General features: G+C 49.2%; 2 protein-coding genes across 2 annotated transcripts; both read right to left on the bottom strand.

The window, feature by feature from the left end:
• Positions 1-13,057: 13,057 nt before the first annotated feature.
• Positions 13,058-14,470, bottom strand: PtA15_9A596 (uncharacterized protein; the record flags this gene model as incomplete). Its single annotated transcript, XM_053172821.1, has 1 exon — positions 13,058-14,470. The coding sequence occupies one exon, from the start codon at positions 14,468-14,470 to the stop codon at positions 13,058-13,060; it is 1,413 nt and encodes a 470-aa protein (XP_053024024.1).
• A 1,205-nt stretch (positions 14,471-15,675) lies between these two features.
• PtA15_9A597 (uncharacterized protein) lies at positions 15,676-16,334 on the bottom strand (the record flags this gene model as incomplete). Its single annotated transcript, XM_053172822.1, has 2 exons — positions 15,676-15,774; positions 16,119-16,334. The coding sequence occupies 2 exons, from the start codon at positions 16,332-16,334 to the stop codon at positions 15,676-15,678; spliced, it is 315 nt and encodes a 104-aa protein (XP_053024025.1).
• Positions 16,335-17,136: the final 802 nt, after the last annotated feature.

Raw genomic sequence — 17,136 nt, forward strand, 5'->3', positions numbered from 1 at the left:
TGGGTGCAGCGGGGGGAGCTTGGGGTTGCGGATAATTTGGATTCATTTTTGTTTGTGCTTTAGTAGGATCCACACTGAATTGATGGATTTGAGTGGCCGGTAATTAATATGATGTTTTCTCCTGAGGCTTGGGGAACTGATGAGTTAGGTTTGATGTCACAATACTTTGGCCAGGTATTTGGGTGGGCTTCAGGGGTACTTGATGAGGTACGCTAGGGGTCTTTTTTTTCTTGGCAGCTATTTTGGGTGTTGGATTTGGATGATGTGGTCTATGGAGCCATGTTTCCATTCCTTTTATAGTGGCTTCTTCCCAATCCTTGGATGTGATAGGCGCAAATGTCAACCTGGACTCAGTCCTGTGCTCCATTATTGATCTTAATGAGCAGGCATTGAGGATGTAGCCGTCATTTGAGCTGTGCTGATGATTGACAACATATTTAGAGGTCTGGCCTTCTTGTCTACCTACTCTGGCTGATTTCTCAAGGGTCACCTGACACAGGGCATCATGGCAGTTATGTTGTAAATTGAGGCAACAAATTACATTCTGTGAGAAAACATAGTTTGGTCAGTTGTGTACAATATTTGATTTCAACACCAGGAAAAATCAATTGTCACCAGACATCAGGTGACATCAAGCAACAATGGCTGTCACTTTCTTCCAGCTCTGGCACTACCACAACTAGGCTACAATGGCCCCTTTGTTTCCTACAGGGGGCTGTACATGCGGCCAACTGTGCAACTGGTGGGTAGCTCAGTGGAATTAGGCTGATGTCATCTGTAGTCCAGTGACAATTTATTTTTCCTGGTGCAACAACACTCATATTGGTTCCCTCACCTCAGCTCTTGCATAAATAAATGTATTCGTGTCTCTGTATTCCCGCATTTGATAAAATGCATTGACCCCAACAGACTGGTAAGCTTTTAGTTCTATGTAAAATGTTTGGGATGAATGTGCTGCTTGCCAAATTGATGCCACAGATGCAACAATTGGGTACATCTTGCGCCTAGCTATCTACATGTGGCGCTGGGTTTGTAAATATGTGTTTTACACCTTCATACTACAAAATTCAAACTCACCAAGACAAAGCTTCCTTTCTGAACTATATCATGTTCATCTGTTTTAATACTTGGAACCAATATCCACTTTGTTGAGGGGTGATTTTCCAACAGGAAGTTTGGTGGGGTAACTCCATTCTCTCGGGGAACCACACCATTGTACAATATTGGATATCTTATTGGTTCAGAGAAGTCTATTCCCATGAGTTTTTGTACTTCCTTGTTGAATTTGAATACATCTGTGACATGTTTTGAAGGCCTGAAATGGTAGTTTTTTGTGTGATTGTAGAGAAAAACTCCGGATAAGATAAGTCACATTGCTTGATAATTGGAGAAAGTGTTTGCTATGTCCCTCCCTGGGGCTTGCCTATTTGAATGAATTGAAGCATTTCTCATTATACCATTGTAAGATTCAAATTTTTCAGATGAAAACAAGCTAGGCGGGCCAAACCTCCTGACTGATTCTGGTAGATGGAGGAGCATATAGAATTTTGATTTATTGACCCACTGAGCAGTCATGCTCAACACATGGCACAAGAATATATCAATGTGTTTTTGAAGATCTTCAATGTATTTTTCCATGTTGTCAATTTTTGTTTGGTAAACAAATGTACACAGGTAACACATGGACATCCATAGATCCCTCTGCTGTCTGTTCATGAATGGGAAGAATACAAACAGGGCGGCTTGAATAACTATTTTCATGTGTTTTCCAATGAAACTCTTGTAGTGGGTGACCATGAAAACTGCTCTTAAGGAGGGAATATTGAGTGCATCTTTGTTGAAAGACTGCCAATTTCCTTCTACTGTCCTTCTGTCTCCCTCACTAAGGCCTTCCATGAAGTCACGCAGAAGGTATCAGATAATTCCTAGCTGCAATACATGCAAGATCTCTACTGGTGTATCTTTGCACCCATCAAAACCTTTTTATGAATTGTATTTTATTTTATCAGTGTGAAGAAAATAACATTTTGATCAGTAGGACTCACCCTTCAAAGTGTAGAAACGGTTAAATAGCCGGTCTGAACAAGATTTTTCGATGGCTTCTATCTCTTCTTTTGGACCTGGCTTATTCCTCTGGTGGTACCTTTCAACAAATTCTAAATTTATGTTGTCTTTGAGCCCATTTTCCTTGGTTTTCCTGTCATATTCAGTCTTGGCCCCTGTTTTGGATTCTTTCCAAAACCTTTTCATTTTGGAGATTGTCTCTTCCCACTGCCTTGGAGGGGGGGGCTTGAAGGCAAATCAATAGTCAGATTTAAAATAAAAATCCTGCAATTCCATTTGCTGATTTACTTACTACATTACCCCCTGTGGTCAATCCCAAAAAATCTTTCACATAAGCCACCAATGATTTGTCCTCCTTCTTTGCCACAGACAGTTGACACATACGGCATGGGCTATTGGCATTTGCAGGCATTGGTGTGCTGGTCATCTCAGCATGCATTGGTGAATCTCCAAGAGCAACTAAGACAATACTCATGATAAGTACCTTCTGATTCAGTAGGCTATCATAAGCAAAATGCCCATTCACACTCATATCACTGGTAGGAAGATTAATTAAATGACCTAATTTTAAAATTGTGTACAATGAGAACTTTTAATAGTGAAAAAAACTTACTTAATTTCCTCAATGATTGGGTCTGCTAACTCCAAGCAACTAGCCACATTGGAGGTTGCCACAAATTTACAATTGTATTCCTGATTGGACCAGTGTGGAGGTAGGCCAGATAAAGTGAAATAGTAAGATATATGTTTGTTCCATTGTTTTGAACAATTACCAGAGGTGTCATCTGCATAGAGGGTAATTGGTACATGGCGTATTATGCAATTTTCCGCCTTTTCCCTCCATGGGTTGGGAAGATCAATTGGTAATTTTTGACCACTATTGTCTTCTTCTATAAATAGAAATCAGTCATAGATAAAATGGTTCAAATTGGCATCTCATGCTTGTGATGGTGAATGATTTACTCACCATACAGATTCTTGCCACATTTTATTGGCAACTTTCTACCATCTTCCGCAAAAATTTCAGATATTTTGGAATAGACCTTGTCAAAATCCAATATATCCACAACCCGCTGGTTATCACTGTCATTAAATTTAACATCTGCTGGAATAATGATATCAAATCCTTCTCCTGTTTCATTGGGCTCATATTCAGGAACGCAACATTTTGCATATAATTTGCCCTTAGCCTTGTAAAAATAAGTGGGGATCACAACATCGCCAGATTTCAGCTGTGTGGGCTCATATATGTAATAATGCTTTGGTCCATTGTAGACCATCTGTACCCAAACATCCCGCGGTAGATCTTCTCTCCACTTGAAGCTCTGACAAAGTCTATCAATTGGATCCCCACATGGGTCATGTGGATAAAACTCCAGATGCTTGGTTACGTATGGATTCAACAATTCCTAGAGAGGGAAAACATTATTTCAGCATAATAATCAAGTATTTCAATGATATTTATTTGCCCACATTGGACAAGATTCCTTTTACACTAATGGTGAATATCTTATTATCCCACACGCTGATGGACTCCTGATTGACAAAATTCAGTAGGGCTCTTATTCTCTCTCTTGATTTGCGTACCACATCCCAATATGGCAGAACCAACTTCTTCATCTTAAGGACAATCCTGAGTTGGAGGTATGTCACACGTGAAATGATATTGTGCAAATATCCCATAATAAGGCATGCCATGAAATCCTGTAAAGTCAGATTGAGCAATTCATTGAGTCCTATGAAGCAACACCATTCAAATTAATTGGTCATACCTCTTCACTTTTGAAAGGATCCCAATCCACTTCTGGAATTCCACCCACTTGAGGGGTATTTTGTGCTTCTGCCCGCTGTGCAATTATTGAATCTCCAAACATCTCCCAAGATAGAAATTCTTCAGAATAATAAGAAGGGGGATGGTGGACCCCTGAAGATTCTGAGCCAAAACCAACATCATCATCATCCCTGATGTTGTACTCAGGCTGCATTGTCTCCGGGCATTGAATTTCAGTGTTGAATGAATCCTGGGCAGGCCAGGCATGGTCCCAATCCATATGTGAAGGCCCATGATGTACCACCGGACCAGTGTTTACCATCTCTGGCTGCCTTATATTCAATTGGTTCATCATCACATTTTGACAGACAGCATTCAGGTGGGCCGCCGAGGTTAAGTGCTCATCCACAAATTTCATTCTGCGGCCATGACAGTAATGACATTGGTAGCTTGGAGCACCATATGCATCTAAAAACATGGTGAACCCTGCAATTAAGTTGAGATCAATCAGGGCTTGCCCGCACTTGCCCGCACAGAATTTTCAGAAAAGCCTCACCAGGTATTTCCGCCATATCAAAAGTTTTCAGTATTATTCAATGGTTTTGGAGTGATTTGAAGTATGTAATTAACTATCTTGATGTGTGTCTGTGGTGTTCACTCTGATGATCAAAAATGAATTGAATTTATTGAATTTGGACTCAGAGGCACGTGGATATGTTGGGGGGAGCAAGGATGGATGATCAGGTCAGTCGAAATCACGGGAGGTGGCTGAATCGTCGTAATCACGGCGGGCAGTGATCACTGATCAGTCAGATTCACGGGATCCGTCAGAATCACCGCAGTTTGTGTTCTGTCGAAATCACGGGTACATGTCGTGAGAAACAAACAGATCATTCATGTCAGCTATGTTTATGAAACTTAGGGAAAAAAACCCGTCAGAAATAAGGGTTTTTGCCCTAGTACTATAACTGTACTGAAATAAAAACACTGGCAATAATGTGCCAAACTTGTTACGTGGTATTTAGCCACTACAAGGGTTTAAACACTCTTATTTAAGAGGAGGATATTTGTAATTAATAAGGTTTACTTATTAAGAACAGGGATATATAAGGTTTTGACGTAGAAATAGCTGGTAAGCGCTTAAACTGATTGGCTGCGCGTCAGAGGCGGGAGTCTTACAGCAACTATTTATAAAGATTTAACTGTAATAAATGCTTATAAGGGATGTTGGCAATTTTAGAGTTAAGATCTAGTAGGTTTCGTGCCAAAAGGGCAGAAATAAAGGAAGTGGTGGCTTTAATAAGCCAGAGGAGAATTTTCACGAGTTAACTTACAGGTTACTGGGTGGTGAAATGTCTGAGGGGACAATTCCAGTGGATCAATTACCTCCTTAAATACTGGAGAGGTCTTTGAGGGCGCTGAAATATTCCCATTGATTTTGGCTATGGGTAAATGCCAAGAGTAGACGTGAAATCTGCCTTGGTTATGGGTATTTTATTTGTACAATATTACACAACTTCCCTTACTCCCACACGTGACATTTGTATAACCAATTGTCATATGAAATAGCTTAATATGAAGTGTAATATCAATTTGTACTGAGTGTTACTCTCACCCGTGGTTCCTGTTTCACGGGGGAAAGGTATTTTACTAATTAATATAATTTTATGTATTTTAATTTATGTAAAGATTTTTTATGTAGTTTTCCTGCTCTTTGGAGCGCTTTATGGCTATATGTACATGTATGAGAAAATGTATGAAGGAGTAGGAATGAGGGGTTACTTTGAGTGGGTGACCCCCCTTAATTTATCACGAGGATTCTGAATATTCAATAATATTTCAGGATTTGTAAATGGTTTACCAGTTTTTGCAGACTTTAGGATACTTGTTGTATCTCTAAGGCTGACAATTCATGGGAGATCGCTGCAACCGACTCCGACAAACTCGGACTCACTCCCACTCCTGCTGCCACCCACCAAACGACCCCCCTCCTGCCAGACTCAATACTCAAGATAAAACCACGACTGCTGCTGCTGCCATGGGTCAGTTTCTCAACTCTCTCCTTCATCCCTTATATCAACCAAGAACGCTAAAACGAACTTTGGTTTCTGATCTAATGGCTGGTACTGCTTTGCAAACACCTGGACGCCGTTTCCCTCCTCGCATCTGCCCATCCCCGCTAGAATCCGCAGGTACAGGTAAGTCCCCAAGTGCAGCAGGAACCCTCTCACAGTTAGGCGTACGGCCCTACAAATCATTCCCTCCCCTCCCCCTTTTCGGAGCTGAGATCTCACAGTTAGGCGTACGGCCCTACAAATCATTACCTCCCCTCCCCCTTTTCTGAGCTGAGATCTCACAGTTAGGCATACGGCCCTACAAATCATTACCTCCCCTCCCCCTTTTCCAAGCTGAGATCTCACAGTTAGGCGTACAGCCCTACAAATCATTACCTCCCCTCCCCCTTTTCCGAGTTGAGATGTTACACGAGTGATCCCCTGAAACAAATGTGAGTTAATCTGCAGGAGTCACGGGGCCCATCCGTTGGTCTGCAGCAAAGGACACCCCCGCTTGAGTGGCTGCGGCCCCTTACGTATCCAGGAGCCCCGTTCGAGACTCTTTGCCACCACCAAGGATACATCCTGACCTTGATCAAGTGGCTGAACTCGCGGCGCTCACCCCTACTCCCCTCAGCAAAGGCAAACAAAGCAACCCCGGCTCCAATAACGCCGACAAAGCCAATGGCAATCCAGGCCAACCTCGCGAGGGCAATATTGGTGAACGTGTTCCTGAATCCCCACAGGAACTCATACAACATGCCCCAGAGGACACTCCCATGCCCGGCGAAGCGATCAGGGATGGACAAATTGGAGTTGAGCTTGGCCTCACAACTAGAGCGTGCTCAACATATGGCAAGCGTGAGTTTAATTTTATCTCAGGCAATTTTCACTCTGAATAATTCCACTTGCCCAGCTCCCCAAGCCAGATCTTTGGCTCGCTCATTTCATGTACCTTGAATCAATTCGAAACCAAGTCGCTCTTGGACCAATTGGGGTCCAGGGCAGCACCGAGGTTGTCCCATCCGTTAATCCAGCCCACACCACTAGGGGTTTTGTTTACCACCGCAAGGTCCGAGTACGTGCTTTCCTGTTCAGAATTCGGAACGCATGAATATTCCCACTCTAACTGCCTGATTCAGGCTCTGATTCAAGCAAAACTTTGCCAGAAGCTGCTCCTGCCCAATCTCCAATCTTACGGCCGAACTCAAGTGGTTTCCAACCGCGCTCTCATCGCCAATACTCCCCTTGTATTGGTCAAAGTAAGTCTCTCATATCTTAAACTTAATCATCCATGTCTAGGGCAGTTGACTGGATGTGTTGAATTTGCAGGCTGATCTGGATGCAATGTCCAATGAATGGAAGATATCGAACTTGCCGCCTTATGCCGGTCAAGACAATGATGCCATCACCAGTGTCACTAACCTGATCCGGGAGCTGCTCAAATATGAAAAGAGCGCACTTGCAAAGTTGGTAAGTATGCCATTGGGCTGGCTAATCCATTGCAACACAACTAATAGTCTCAACTTTGGTTATTGTAGGTTATGACCGGTGCAAGGATCGGACGCCGGGCTGTTCCCAAGGCAATCCCAACAATCACAGATGTGACCGTTAGTGTAAGTCATACATTCCTTGCACATTGTACCCAAACATGAAAAAATACTGATCATTTTCTTGGTTCAAAAAGATTTTGTGTGATTTTTCACCTACACACGCCCTGATGACCCGGCCAGAAGTAGTGCAATTGATCCACGTCAGCCTCTTGGTGCGCATGGCATATGTCCGCCTGCATATGTACATCCAGCGTCAAGCAGATCGAACCACCACCTTGGCTCGCTCACCCTGGGAGGTGATAGATCGACACTTGGAGTGCTTACAACGCCAGTCCCAAAACTACAAAGCACAGTGAGTTTTTTTATCTCTTGAGCACATTGTGCTGATATCAAACTCATGCTGATATCGCTTTAATAAACAGGTATGCCCGCCTCATATTGGCTTACAATAGCCAACTGTTTGACGGTACCAACACCGCAACCGACCTCTCCCGCATCTCAGTTGTCCTCCCCTCTGAGGACGAGGTGCAGCAAGCCTTGCTCCGCAGAGCCGAGCAGCCTACCACCAACAAGGACAACAATGAAGGTGTGAATGACACATTTTAGCAAAGTTTCTGGTTTATTTTTACTGTATTTCCTCCTCCGTTGCTTGATTGTCTTTTTTTCTTTTTTTTTGTTTTGTTTTTTTATATGTTTTGAATACGTCCATTCATTGTGCAATGCAGCATGTGGTACCCGGGTGGTACCACATTCTGCTATATCTTGACCCGGCGGATTCTATCCGCTCCGTACCAGCGACCCGAGCCACACCACCCACAACGGACCACCTGAACCCGTGGGTCCCACCAATGATCCACGTGGAATCCACAGGTTCAGACGGGTTTTCCATTTGTGGGCCCAACGCTTTGGCCGGGATCACGGTGATTCCTCGGGGAGCCGGTGCATCAAGTACACATGGGCCCAACCTTTCTGTCGGTTTCACGAGGAGTCCTCGGGGGGCCCACGGAGAGCTGAAAGCACTCGTGGAATCCTCAGGGGCATCACGAGGTGCCCTCGTGATGCGCTTGGTGATGCCCACAAGGGCGTGTGGACCAAATGCCGCTGGTCTGACCTTGCGCACCCCTTCACCGTGGGATCCACGTGGATTTGTGGAGGGACTCCCTGGGTGTAGTTGGAATTTTCAGGAATTTACCACCTCAACCCGACCCACCGCGGGCGCTATTTGCGTCAAAAATTTACGGCCATCCCTAAATATCAACCTTGAGTCCCTACATGTAGGGACTCCGAGGGACTCACTAGGGACTCATCCATCCCCACCTCAACTCCCTTTCACGCACCAAACTCCTCGTGAAACTACAGCTCACCCCATCGGTCACACCCCCGAACACAACATACAATCACTTGATGGCCAAGGCAGGCCCGCCATCAAGAGGTACTCCCCTCAATGGCCCGTTTGTTCTGGTCATCGAGAGGAGTACATGCTCCCCTCGATGTCCGGTTCCTTCCGGTCATTGAGAGTATATGCTCCCCTCGATGTCCGGTTCCTTCCGGTCATCGAGAGGAGTACATACTCCCCTTGATGTCCGGTTCCTTTTGGTCATCGAGAGGAATAGTACTCCCCATGATGACCGGAACAAACCGGCCTGTTCTGATGATCATCGAGAAGAGTGCATACTCCCCTCAATGGCCGCTTCATTCCAGTTATCGAGGAGTATATACTCCCCGCAATGACCGGAACAACCAGGTTTGTTCCAACCTCATTGAGGGGGGTAAATACTCCCCTCAATGGCCGGTTTGTTCCAGTTATCAAGAGGGGTATATACTCCCCACAATGACCGGAACGACCCAGTTTGTTCTGATCATCAAGAAGAGAGCTCCGGTGGATGCCTTTCATATGATTGACGGGGGAGTGGACCGGGGGCAATGTATGCCTTTCATGATTTTTTAGAGACTCTTGCGGTGTATGCCGCAGCAGTTTGGGGCGCTAAAACTGGCTGCGCACTCCCAGAGATCAAATTTTAGCGCCCCAACAATACCGCCCGCGGTGGAAATGCTCTTAGCCAAGTCCCTCAATCAGAGGCGCGCAAGCGCTGTCGCGAAGCGACCCTCAGAAGGAGGGACTTACGCCCTACCTTGCAAAACAGTAGGCAGCAGAAATCCCATTTGGCTGGGGAAAATTTTCAAAATCTTTGACTCTTGATATCTCGACTCAAGTAAAAGCCATCAAAAATCTGAGCAGACAGAATTGTCCGCCTACATCTGCCCTTTCACTTTCCACCTTCCTGAGGTCGGATCCCTCCAAAAACACTCTTGAATCCCAAATGAAACAAAAAGGAGTTCATGGGTTTTGGGAGGGCATTGTTCAAACAGGCCTTGGTCAAAGCCACACTTTTGACACCTGTCAAAACCTAGCAGCTCTTATTTATTTTATTAAAAATCAAGCTCATGTGTTACAGGTAAAAGAAAGATACCAGCAGAGAGCCATGCTTCTTGGCTATCTCTTGAAGCAGCTGACTTGGCCCCAGCTGTCCTTGCGTAGCCTCAACGGAGGGACAAGCAAAAAAGGCTGAAAACAGACATCTGCTGCCTACTGTTTTGCGAGGTAGGGCATAAGTCCCTCCTTTGGAGGGTTGCTTCGCAACAGCGCTGGCGTGCCTCCGATCAAGGGACTTAGCTAAGTTTGCTGGGGGTTGAGGTCCTTCCCGCGGCCCGATTCCCGGGTGTTCAAGGTTTGACCCAGAAGGCCCGGGTGTTGGGTCAATTTTTTCACAGTAGGAGGGCCCACTAGAACAAGCCCAGAGTGGCACTTTTGGCTCCTTTGGGCCATTGACGCTCATTGTCCACATACATATGGCCATCCAGCACCAGGTTGGGTCAAGCTTAACAAAGCCCGCAGCACCGCCAAGCTGTAGGTGCAAGCAGGGCTTATGACTCAGACTAACGAGATTCTCACGTGAGAGAATCTCAAAAATACCCGTAGCATTTCTTCTTCCTCACTTACTTACCACATATCCAAGTCCAGCTTTTTGGGAAAAAAAAAAAAAAAAAAATTCATAATTATCCCAAATCTGGATTCCCCTGAACTCACATGAGACGGCTTGTGGACTATCCTGGATCCTGCCTCTTGTACGGAGTGCGCGCCGCGCGTAAATGAGGGTGAAATTTAAGAAGAATTTAGCTGTAACTGCCCTGATGGACTATTGTACGGGTGTACAATAGGGTGACAAATCACACACCAATCACACATTTTTCAGAACAGAGGGGCATTTTTAGCTGAGTGATTTATGAACTGTGTCACCCTTGTGTACCCAGCCAAAATACAGTTCTCCTGCTCTTATGAGAATACTAAAAGATTTTGCACTTCTGATATTTTAAATCTAGGCAGTTGCGTTTCAGGCGTGATATGTATTTGATGAAGGCAGTTCACCCCAAAGTGAACAAACATTGGATATGCAAGAGCTACCTGATTTTGAAATGTAGAACATAAGTCAGGATTGACATGAACTTGACTTCCAGATGAATTCAACAGAGTTGAATGACAGTTCACGTCCAATGGTTACATATCACTCCAAATTAGATTGGTCTTTAGTTCTTGCCCAGTAATTGAACAATTCATCACATTGTAAGGACTTCCCCAGTTCAGATAAAAACTAACCCCAAATTCAGCTGTGGCACTCCCTGGGGAGTGCCCCCAAAGCTCCTCTGGTGGGATGATGCATCCAACAAAAGGACACATCATACTGATAGAGACTTTTATATCACTAACAAGTCCCTCTTTCAGAAATAGACTGCCCTGGAGTGGGTCAGCACAATGTTGTAACCGCTGCGCTGCACTAAAAAAAGTGGTCATTTAGTGCAGCGCAGCGGTCCCACCGCTACGTTCCAGAGGCATGTAGTGAAAGCTGTTGCGCAAAACCAATGTGTTACTTGCTACACACAGCAGCTGACTGCTGCCAATGGTGGGCCTTTACTATACTTTACTATAACCAGGCTCTTCCAGTAGTGTGTAGATGTTTTTATCATCTCCAGTACTTTACTGGTTATAGTAAGGGAATTTTTCCAATGGGCTGATATAGTAGAGGGCCCTATGAAACATGTTTGAACCCTAGTTATTTCAATAACCAGGGGTAAAAGCGGGTTTAAATGTACTTTTACCCCTGCTTATTGAAATAAAAAGGGGCAAAACTAGGTGCAAATGCCTTTTTGTGGTTATAAGGAGCCTTAGCTCCCATCAACAAAACAAAACAAATCACTTTAACTGATAGTACCGTAACTGTATAAAAAAATTAAAAAACCAAATATGTGTTATAGTAAAGAAAAATTCTTTACTGATTGGAGTGCTATCTGTTAAGTATTGAGCCAAAAACATCTACTATATATTTACTTTACCAATAACTGTCAAGTAAAGGCCGATTGTTGCCGCCACCCACCCAGGGCAATTAGCAACAGCGCAGCAGAAGCAGAAATCCGCTAACTCAGCGGCTAGCGGAATTTTACTGTATGATAAACCTTCAACATGGTTGAAGCCATTTTTTCTTCTTTTCCAAGCCGCTGCGCTGCCGCTGAAGCGCGCGGTTCAGCGCTCCATGGCCGCTTTCTCCAGCGCGCCACAAACACTCTTTTTTCCAGGGAAAACGAGAAAGCGGGGAGCGCCGCGGCAGCACAAGCCGCTGTGCTGAACGCAGCGCAGCTGCTGCAACATCGGCCAGCTCAAAGGAAAACAGTGGGCTGACATGTTTGCTGAAGCGATGTCACCGGAGAGTTCTGGGCCATTGAGGAACAGAAATCCGGCTGCTTAACCTGGGTTTCTTCGTTCTCGCTGCGTGTCTCCTCTTCCACTGCGCTTCTAATGTTTTCGTTCTGCATGTGTATTCTCCCGGGTGGGATGTTTTCTTTCTTAGCGATATGTTTGGACGCGATGCTGTGAGCTGCAGCCCCGAGGTGCCACGAGCGTATCCATGGCATCGCGGACAAGAGGCGGACCTGAGGCGACCAGACCGCTCCACATATCCGTCACTGGTGTTGCCGCGTGACAACGCGACTGGCCGCCAGCGGGCGCGCGCTCCGCAGGCCGGGATGTCCCCAAACAAACGAGTGTGTGGCGAGCCCGCGGGCCAACAAGAGACCCGCGGATATGGGCACATCGACACACACGGACGGGCCGGGTCCAGGGGCGCAGGTGTCCGTGTGAGCGACAGGTCAGGAGCATGTGCTGGAAGGAGCGCATAGTCCAAGCCGAAGCCTGCCTGGTTAGGGAAGCGAGCACGACCGCCGGATGCTTTGCTCAGGTGCATCCCGCCGCCCCCGCTGAAGGTGACGCTTGAGAAATAGCGGAAAGGGCACATGGAAGTAACGGCAACAATTTTAGAGTTTCTCAGGGGACGGGAATGGGACGTATGATGACTGGTGGTTTTTGTTAGTTTGCAAGGAAGCGGCGATGGGGGGGGGGGGGGGGAAGACTACACAACACGAAGACTGACGAGAGGACGATACCGACATGACACGATTAAATAGGGCGGGAGAGGGTGGAGGTGGGGGAGACGACAAGAGGGGACAATAGTGAACAACAACAACAAGGGATAGGGGAGGCTGTATACAAGGAGACAGGCGAGAGATTAGTGGAAGATGAAGAGTTTCTTCTTGCTCTGGACGACGACGGGAAACGGGTCGTCGACGGCGCGGCCGGGCAGCCGGAAGTCGGCGCGGATATTGAGGGGGTTGGGGGCGGCGGGGGCGGGGCCGGTAGCGGGGAGGGAGGACTGGTGGAGGCGGAGCAGCTTGGAGAGCCGGATCTGGGCGAGGTCCATGGCGGGGTACTGGGGCTCGTCGGGAGAAAGGTGGTCCCAGGTCCAGGAGCGACAGGGGTTATCGGCGGCGGCCGCGGGGGGCCGAGGGCGCTGGTTCCTGGACGGCGCCGACGGGTGGGGAGCCTCGGCGGCGGCAGCGGGCGGCGAGAGGAGCCGGGGGCGGGCCCGACGGGAGGCGGGGCCGCTGGGCTGTCTGACCATCCCGGCGGCAGCGGGGCCGGCGTGGGGCGGCCAAGCGGGGGCGTCGAGGTCGTCGGCGAAGTCGGCCCAGGCCGCATGGGCGGCGCCGGGGCGGGGGCGGAAGAAGAGGCCGTAGTGGCGGAAGAGCGAGGTGGGTTTTCCGGCGCGGGCGTCGGGGGCGAACTCCATGTCGTTGCGGCCGCCGGGCTGGCCGTTAAGGATGGTTGTTGTGGTCGCTGCGGGCCGGGCGGGGCCGGCAGGAGCGGCAGCAGCAGTGGGGAGGGCGTAGGTGGGCGCAGAGGCGGAGGGCGTGGGGACGACGCCGGCGGGGCCCACTTTCAGGGCCGAGGCTGCGCGGACGACGGTCGAGTGGGGCGAGCCGCGTTTCTGGGGCGAGTAGTGCGAGTGGTGCCGGCGTTGGTGGGGGCCGAGGGCCGGGCGATGGGGGAAGGTGGGCTCAATGAGGGGGGTGCCGTTAGGCGAGAGCAGGATGGGCACTCTGCGGGCGGGAGGGTCGGGGTCCTTGGGGGCCCCGGGACGCTGAAGGGCGAGCTTGGAGGTGGAGAGGCCGGGGAGCTCGTCGGAGCTGGGGGAGGAGGGCGGCTTGGGCGCAGGGGCGCCGGGGCGCCGGCCGAAGGAGACGGAGCGGCTCGAGGTCAGCTCGTCGGTCCCGCTGAGCGTGCTGTCGGACTCCGGCGGCTCCGGCGGCGAAGGCCGGCCGAGGAGCGCGGGCAGACAGGCGGCCAGCTGCTCGAACGCCGTCCGCCCGTTGAGCTCCTCCACTTCCCGACACGCATCCGAGCAGTACAGACTCCCCTTCGGCGCATACACCCCGCCCCGGCTCGTGTAGCGGGGCTGGGTCGGCGGAACCGTCCCCCGCTTCTGCAGCCCCGGCCGTGGCACCTGCTCTTCTTGCTCGGTTATCGCTCGCTCGCACACCGGACACCACCATAGATCCATGTCCATTTTTTTGCGGTCGTTGGGTTTTGAGGCCTGGTGTGTAATCAAATCAATCAGCTTGGTGTCGGCGTACATGCCCATCTGAGGAAGAGTAAGACGCACCCAAACTTAAAACAATCGAGATTGGAGCGCCGAGTGATGCGCGGAGATAGGGATACGAAGATCGGAGAAGATTGATTTTTTTGTGATAAGGATAACTTCTAATTCCGTCCTTGAGTGGAGAACTGGATGCGGTTCTTTTTTGTTTTGACTGTGGGTGGCGTATGAAGGCGAGATAACACAGCTTGATGGAGAAAAGACGAAGACGATAAATATTCCGAACAGCAAGCCAGATGCGGGGGAAGTGGGATGAGGGTGAGAGATTAGGTTGTTTATATGTGTTGGTAGGTCGATAAGTGGTGGAGCCAGGCGAGGTATTATTTATGAAGAGTCGACCAAGCGAAACTGCACATAGACGGTCCTTCTCTTCTTTTTTTTTTTTTTTTGTGGAGAGGGGGTAGCTCGGTTATAATCAAGGCCGGGCTAGGACGAGGGCTGAGAGGAGAGGGTTGAGGCTGATTTTGGAGCGTCAAAAAGGAATGTGGTTTGAATGCTGACAGGGGATAGGAGGGGTGAAGAGTGGGGGGGGGGGGGGGGGGGGGTGGGGCGGAATGGTGAAGATGGGAGGCACTGGCTGGCTGGGGAAGATGAAGTGGATATGGCAGTGGGCTGAGCTATTCGAGCGAGGACTGACTAAATATGAAGAGCTTTCCGCCTAAAATGGTTGGCTGGGCGAGGAAAGCCCAAAGCAGCAGCAGCAGCAGGGGCAGCAGCGGGCGAGCAGAAAGGAGATACAAATCGGGACGGCCTGGTGAGGCGGAAGGCTGGGGAGCGAGGATTGCAGGCAGGCTAATATGTGTCGGCTTTCCTGCGGCTGGGGCCCTGGGCCTGGGCTCCTGTCGAGGCTGGCGGACGGGGGGCGTGGAGCTGAGCGTCTGTCCTACAAAAGCGCTGGGATGTGAGCAGTGTGTGTATGTACTCCACCTGATAGGGCCACAGCTGCCGATCGTGGAGCCCACATACCTTAGCCTAGGCCGAATGGGCGTCTTGAGTCATTATAAAGGGCGTGTCTTTCAGACGTCTCTCGTGCGGTTCAAAGGCTCAGAAGGGTGAGAATCAGGGCTGGCCGCGGTGCTCGGGACTGCAGCGTGGCCGGTGGGGTGAAGGGGAAGCGGGTCTTCGGACTCGCAAGAAGAGCTCTCTTTGTTCTTTCTTCTTATGTATTTGTTTTTCTTTTGTTCTCGACACTATCGATCCCGAGAGCCTGTGACGAGACAGGCGGATGGCGAGGATCGAGTGAGCGTCTGGCTGGGGATAATTGGAGCGTGTATTTGAAATGGGGGCAGCTTGAGAGAAGATTGTTGGGTGGTAGTTAATTAGATAAGGGAGCTTAAGTATGAGGCCGGGGGGAGGTTAATCAAGCGTTGTGGGGGTATTAGTTGGTAGGAGTGGCTGCTTCGCCGAGAGAGCCGGTCCGTGCCCAGCAACACCCAAGAGAGAAAGGAAAGCCACGAGGGAGAGGGGACAGCCGTCTTCCGTTCAGGCCTCTCTGGCTTTTCTCCTCTCTCTGCCAGCCGGCTCGCCAACACCAGCCGCCTGTGAGCCGAGGCTGGGAGGGGGGATCCTCAGCTGAGCGGATCGAGGGAGCCCTGGGCTCGCCACACCGAGCCTCTCGCCCCACCCAGCACACCTGCGCCTCAGCGAAACAGGCCTGCGCGATGGCCCGATCAGACCCAGCCTCCGCCGGAAAGTTTGCCCAGAATCTCTTGGCAGGATCCTCCACCCTTTCGGATCGACTCGCCCAGACGGCGTCGATCAGATGCCCTCGCTGGTCAGCTGGACCTCCGCTGCGGCTCGACGCCCATCGGGGCTCCCACTGCGCCTCAAAACCACTCATCAACGACATTTATATCAGATGAGAATGGGCCGAAGGCCTGGGAACCATCTCCAGCCTGTGAAAATCTCCGGCATATGTAAACGCACTCAAGGCGGGGGTTTTGTTTCCACGGCCGGCACGATAACCATCCCATCACATATTAGGGCTCAGGTTGGAGAAGGCTGATCGGCTTCCAGCTCGGGAAACAGCAGAGGGCAGGCAAGCAGGGCTCGCCCATGTGCTCGGCAGAAAATCCCCGCTCAATTTGAACACATCAGAGGAAACGACTGCAACTGTGACCAAACTCAACAGCGTTATCGGGCGCGTGAGGACATCTGCTGGAGCACTGCAGGCCCATTTGGAATCTGTTCTGGGGGATGCCATTTTGGGGGTGGGTGAGCGGGGGAACTGCCCCGTTCAGATTACAATGAGTGACTCTGATCAACAGGAAGGGTGGGTGAGAGGGGAGCAAGGAAAAACAAAGATGCATCCTCTCAGCTTTCCCTTGGAGTCAGGGGATGGGGCTGTATATCAAGGCTCCTCAAAGTCAAAACATAAGCACTTATCATGCTCTGGCGGACTGCCATATATGTAACCCTACTGTGCAGGCTACCTATACCCATATTTATTGGGGCAGGTCAAGTCCAGCTGATCTGCAAGATCAGCAGACAACGTTTGTCAAAACACTGTTGTGCTTCTGCATTTCTGGGGAAGTGTTCAGATCTTGTGGGCTGCTATGCACCCTTTAGAAGCAAGACCTGTGCTGAGAAGAAGCATGGTATCCTACAAGATAAGCATCTGGCCAGAGGACCTCTCAGTGCCATTGGCCTCG

The sequence above is a fragment of the Puccinia triticina genome, chromosome 9A (genome assembly GCF_026914185.1).
Source record: "Puccinia triticina chromosome 9A, complete sequence".
In the NCBI taxonomy this organism is placed as follows: Eukaryota; Fungi; Basidiomycota; class Pucciniomycetes; order Pucciniales; family Pucciniaceae; genus Puccinia; species Puccinia triticina.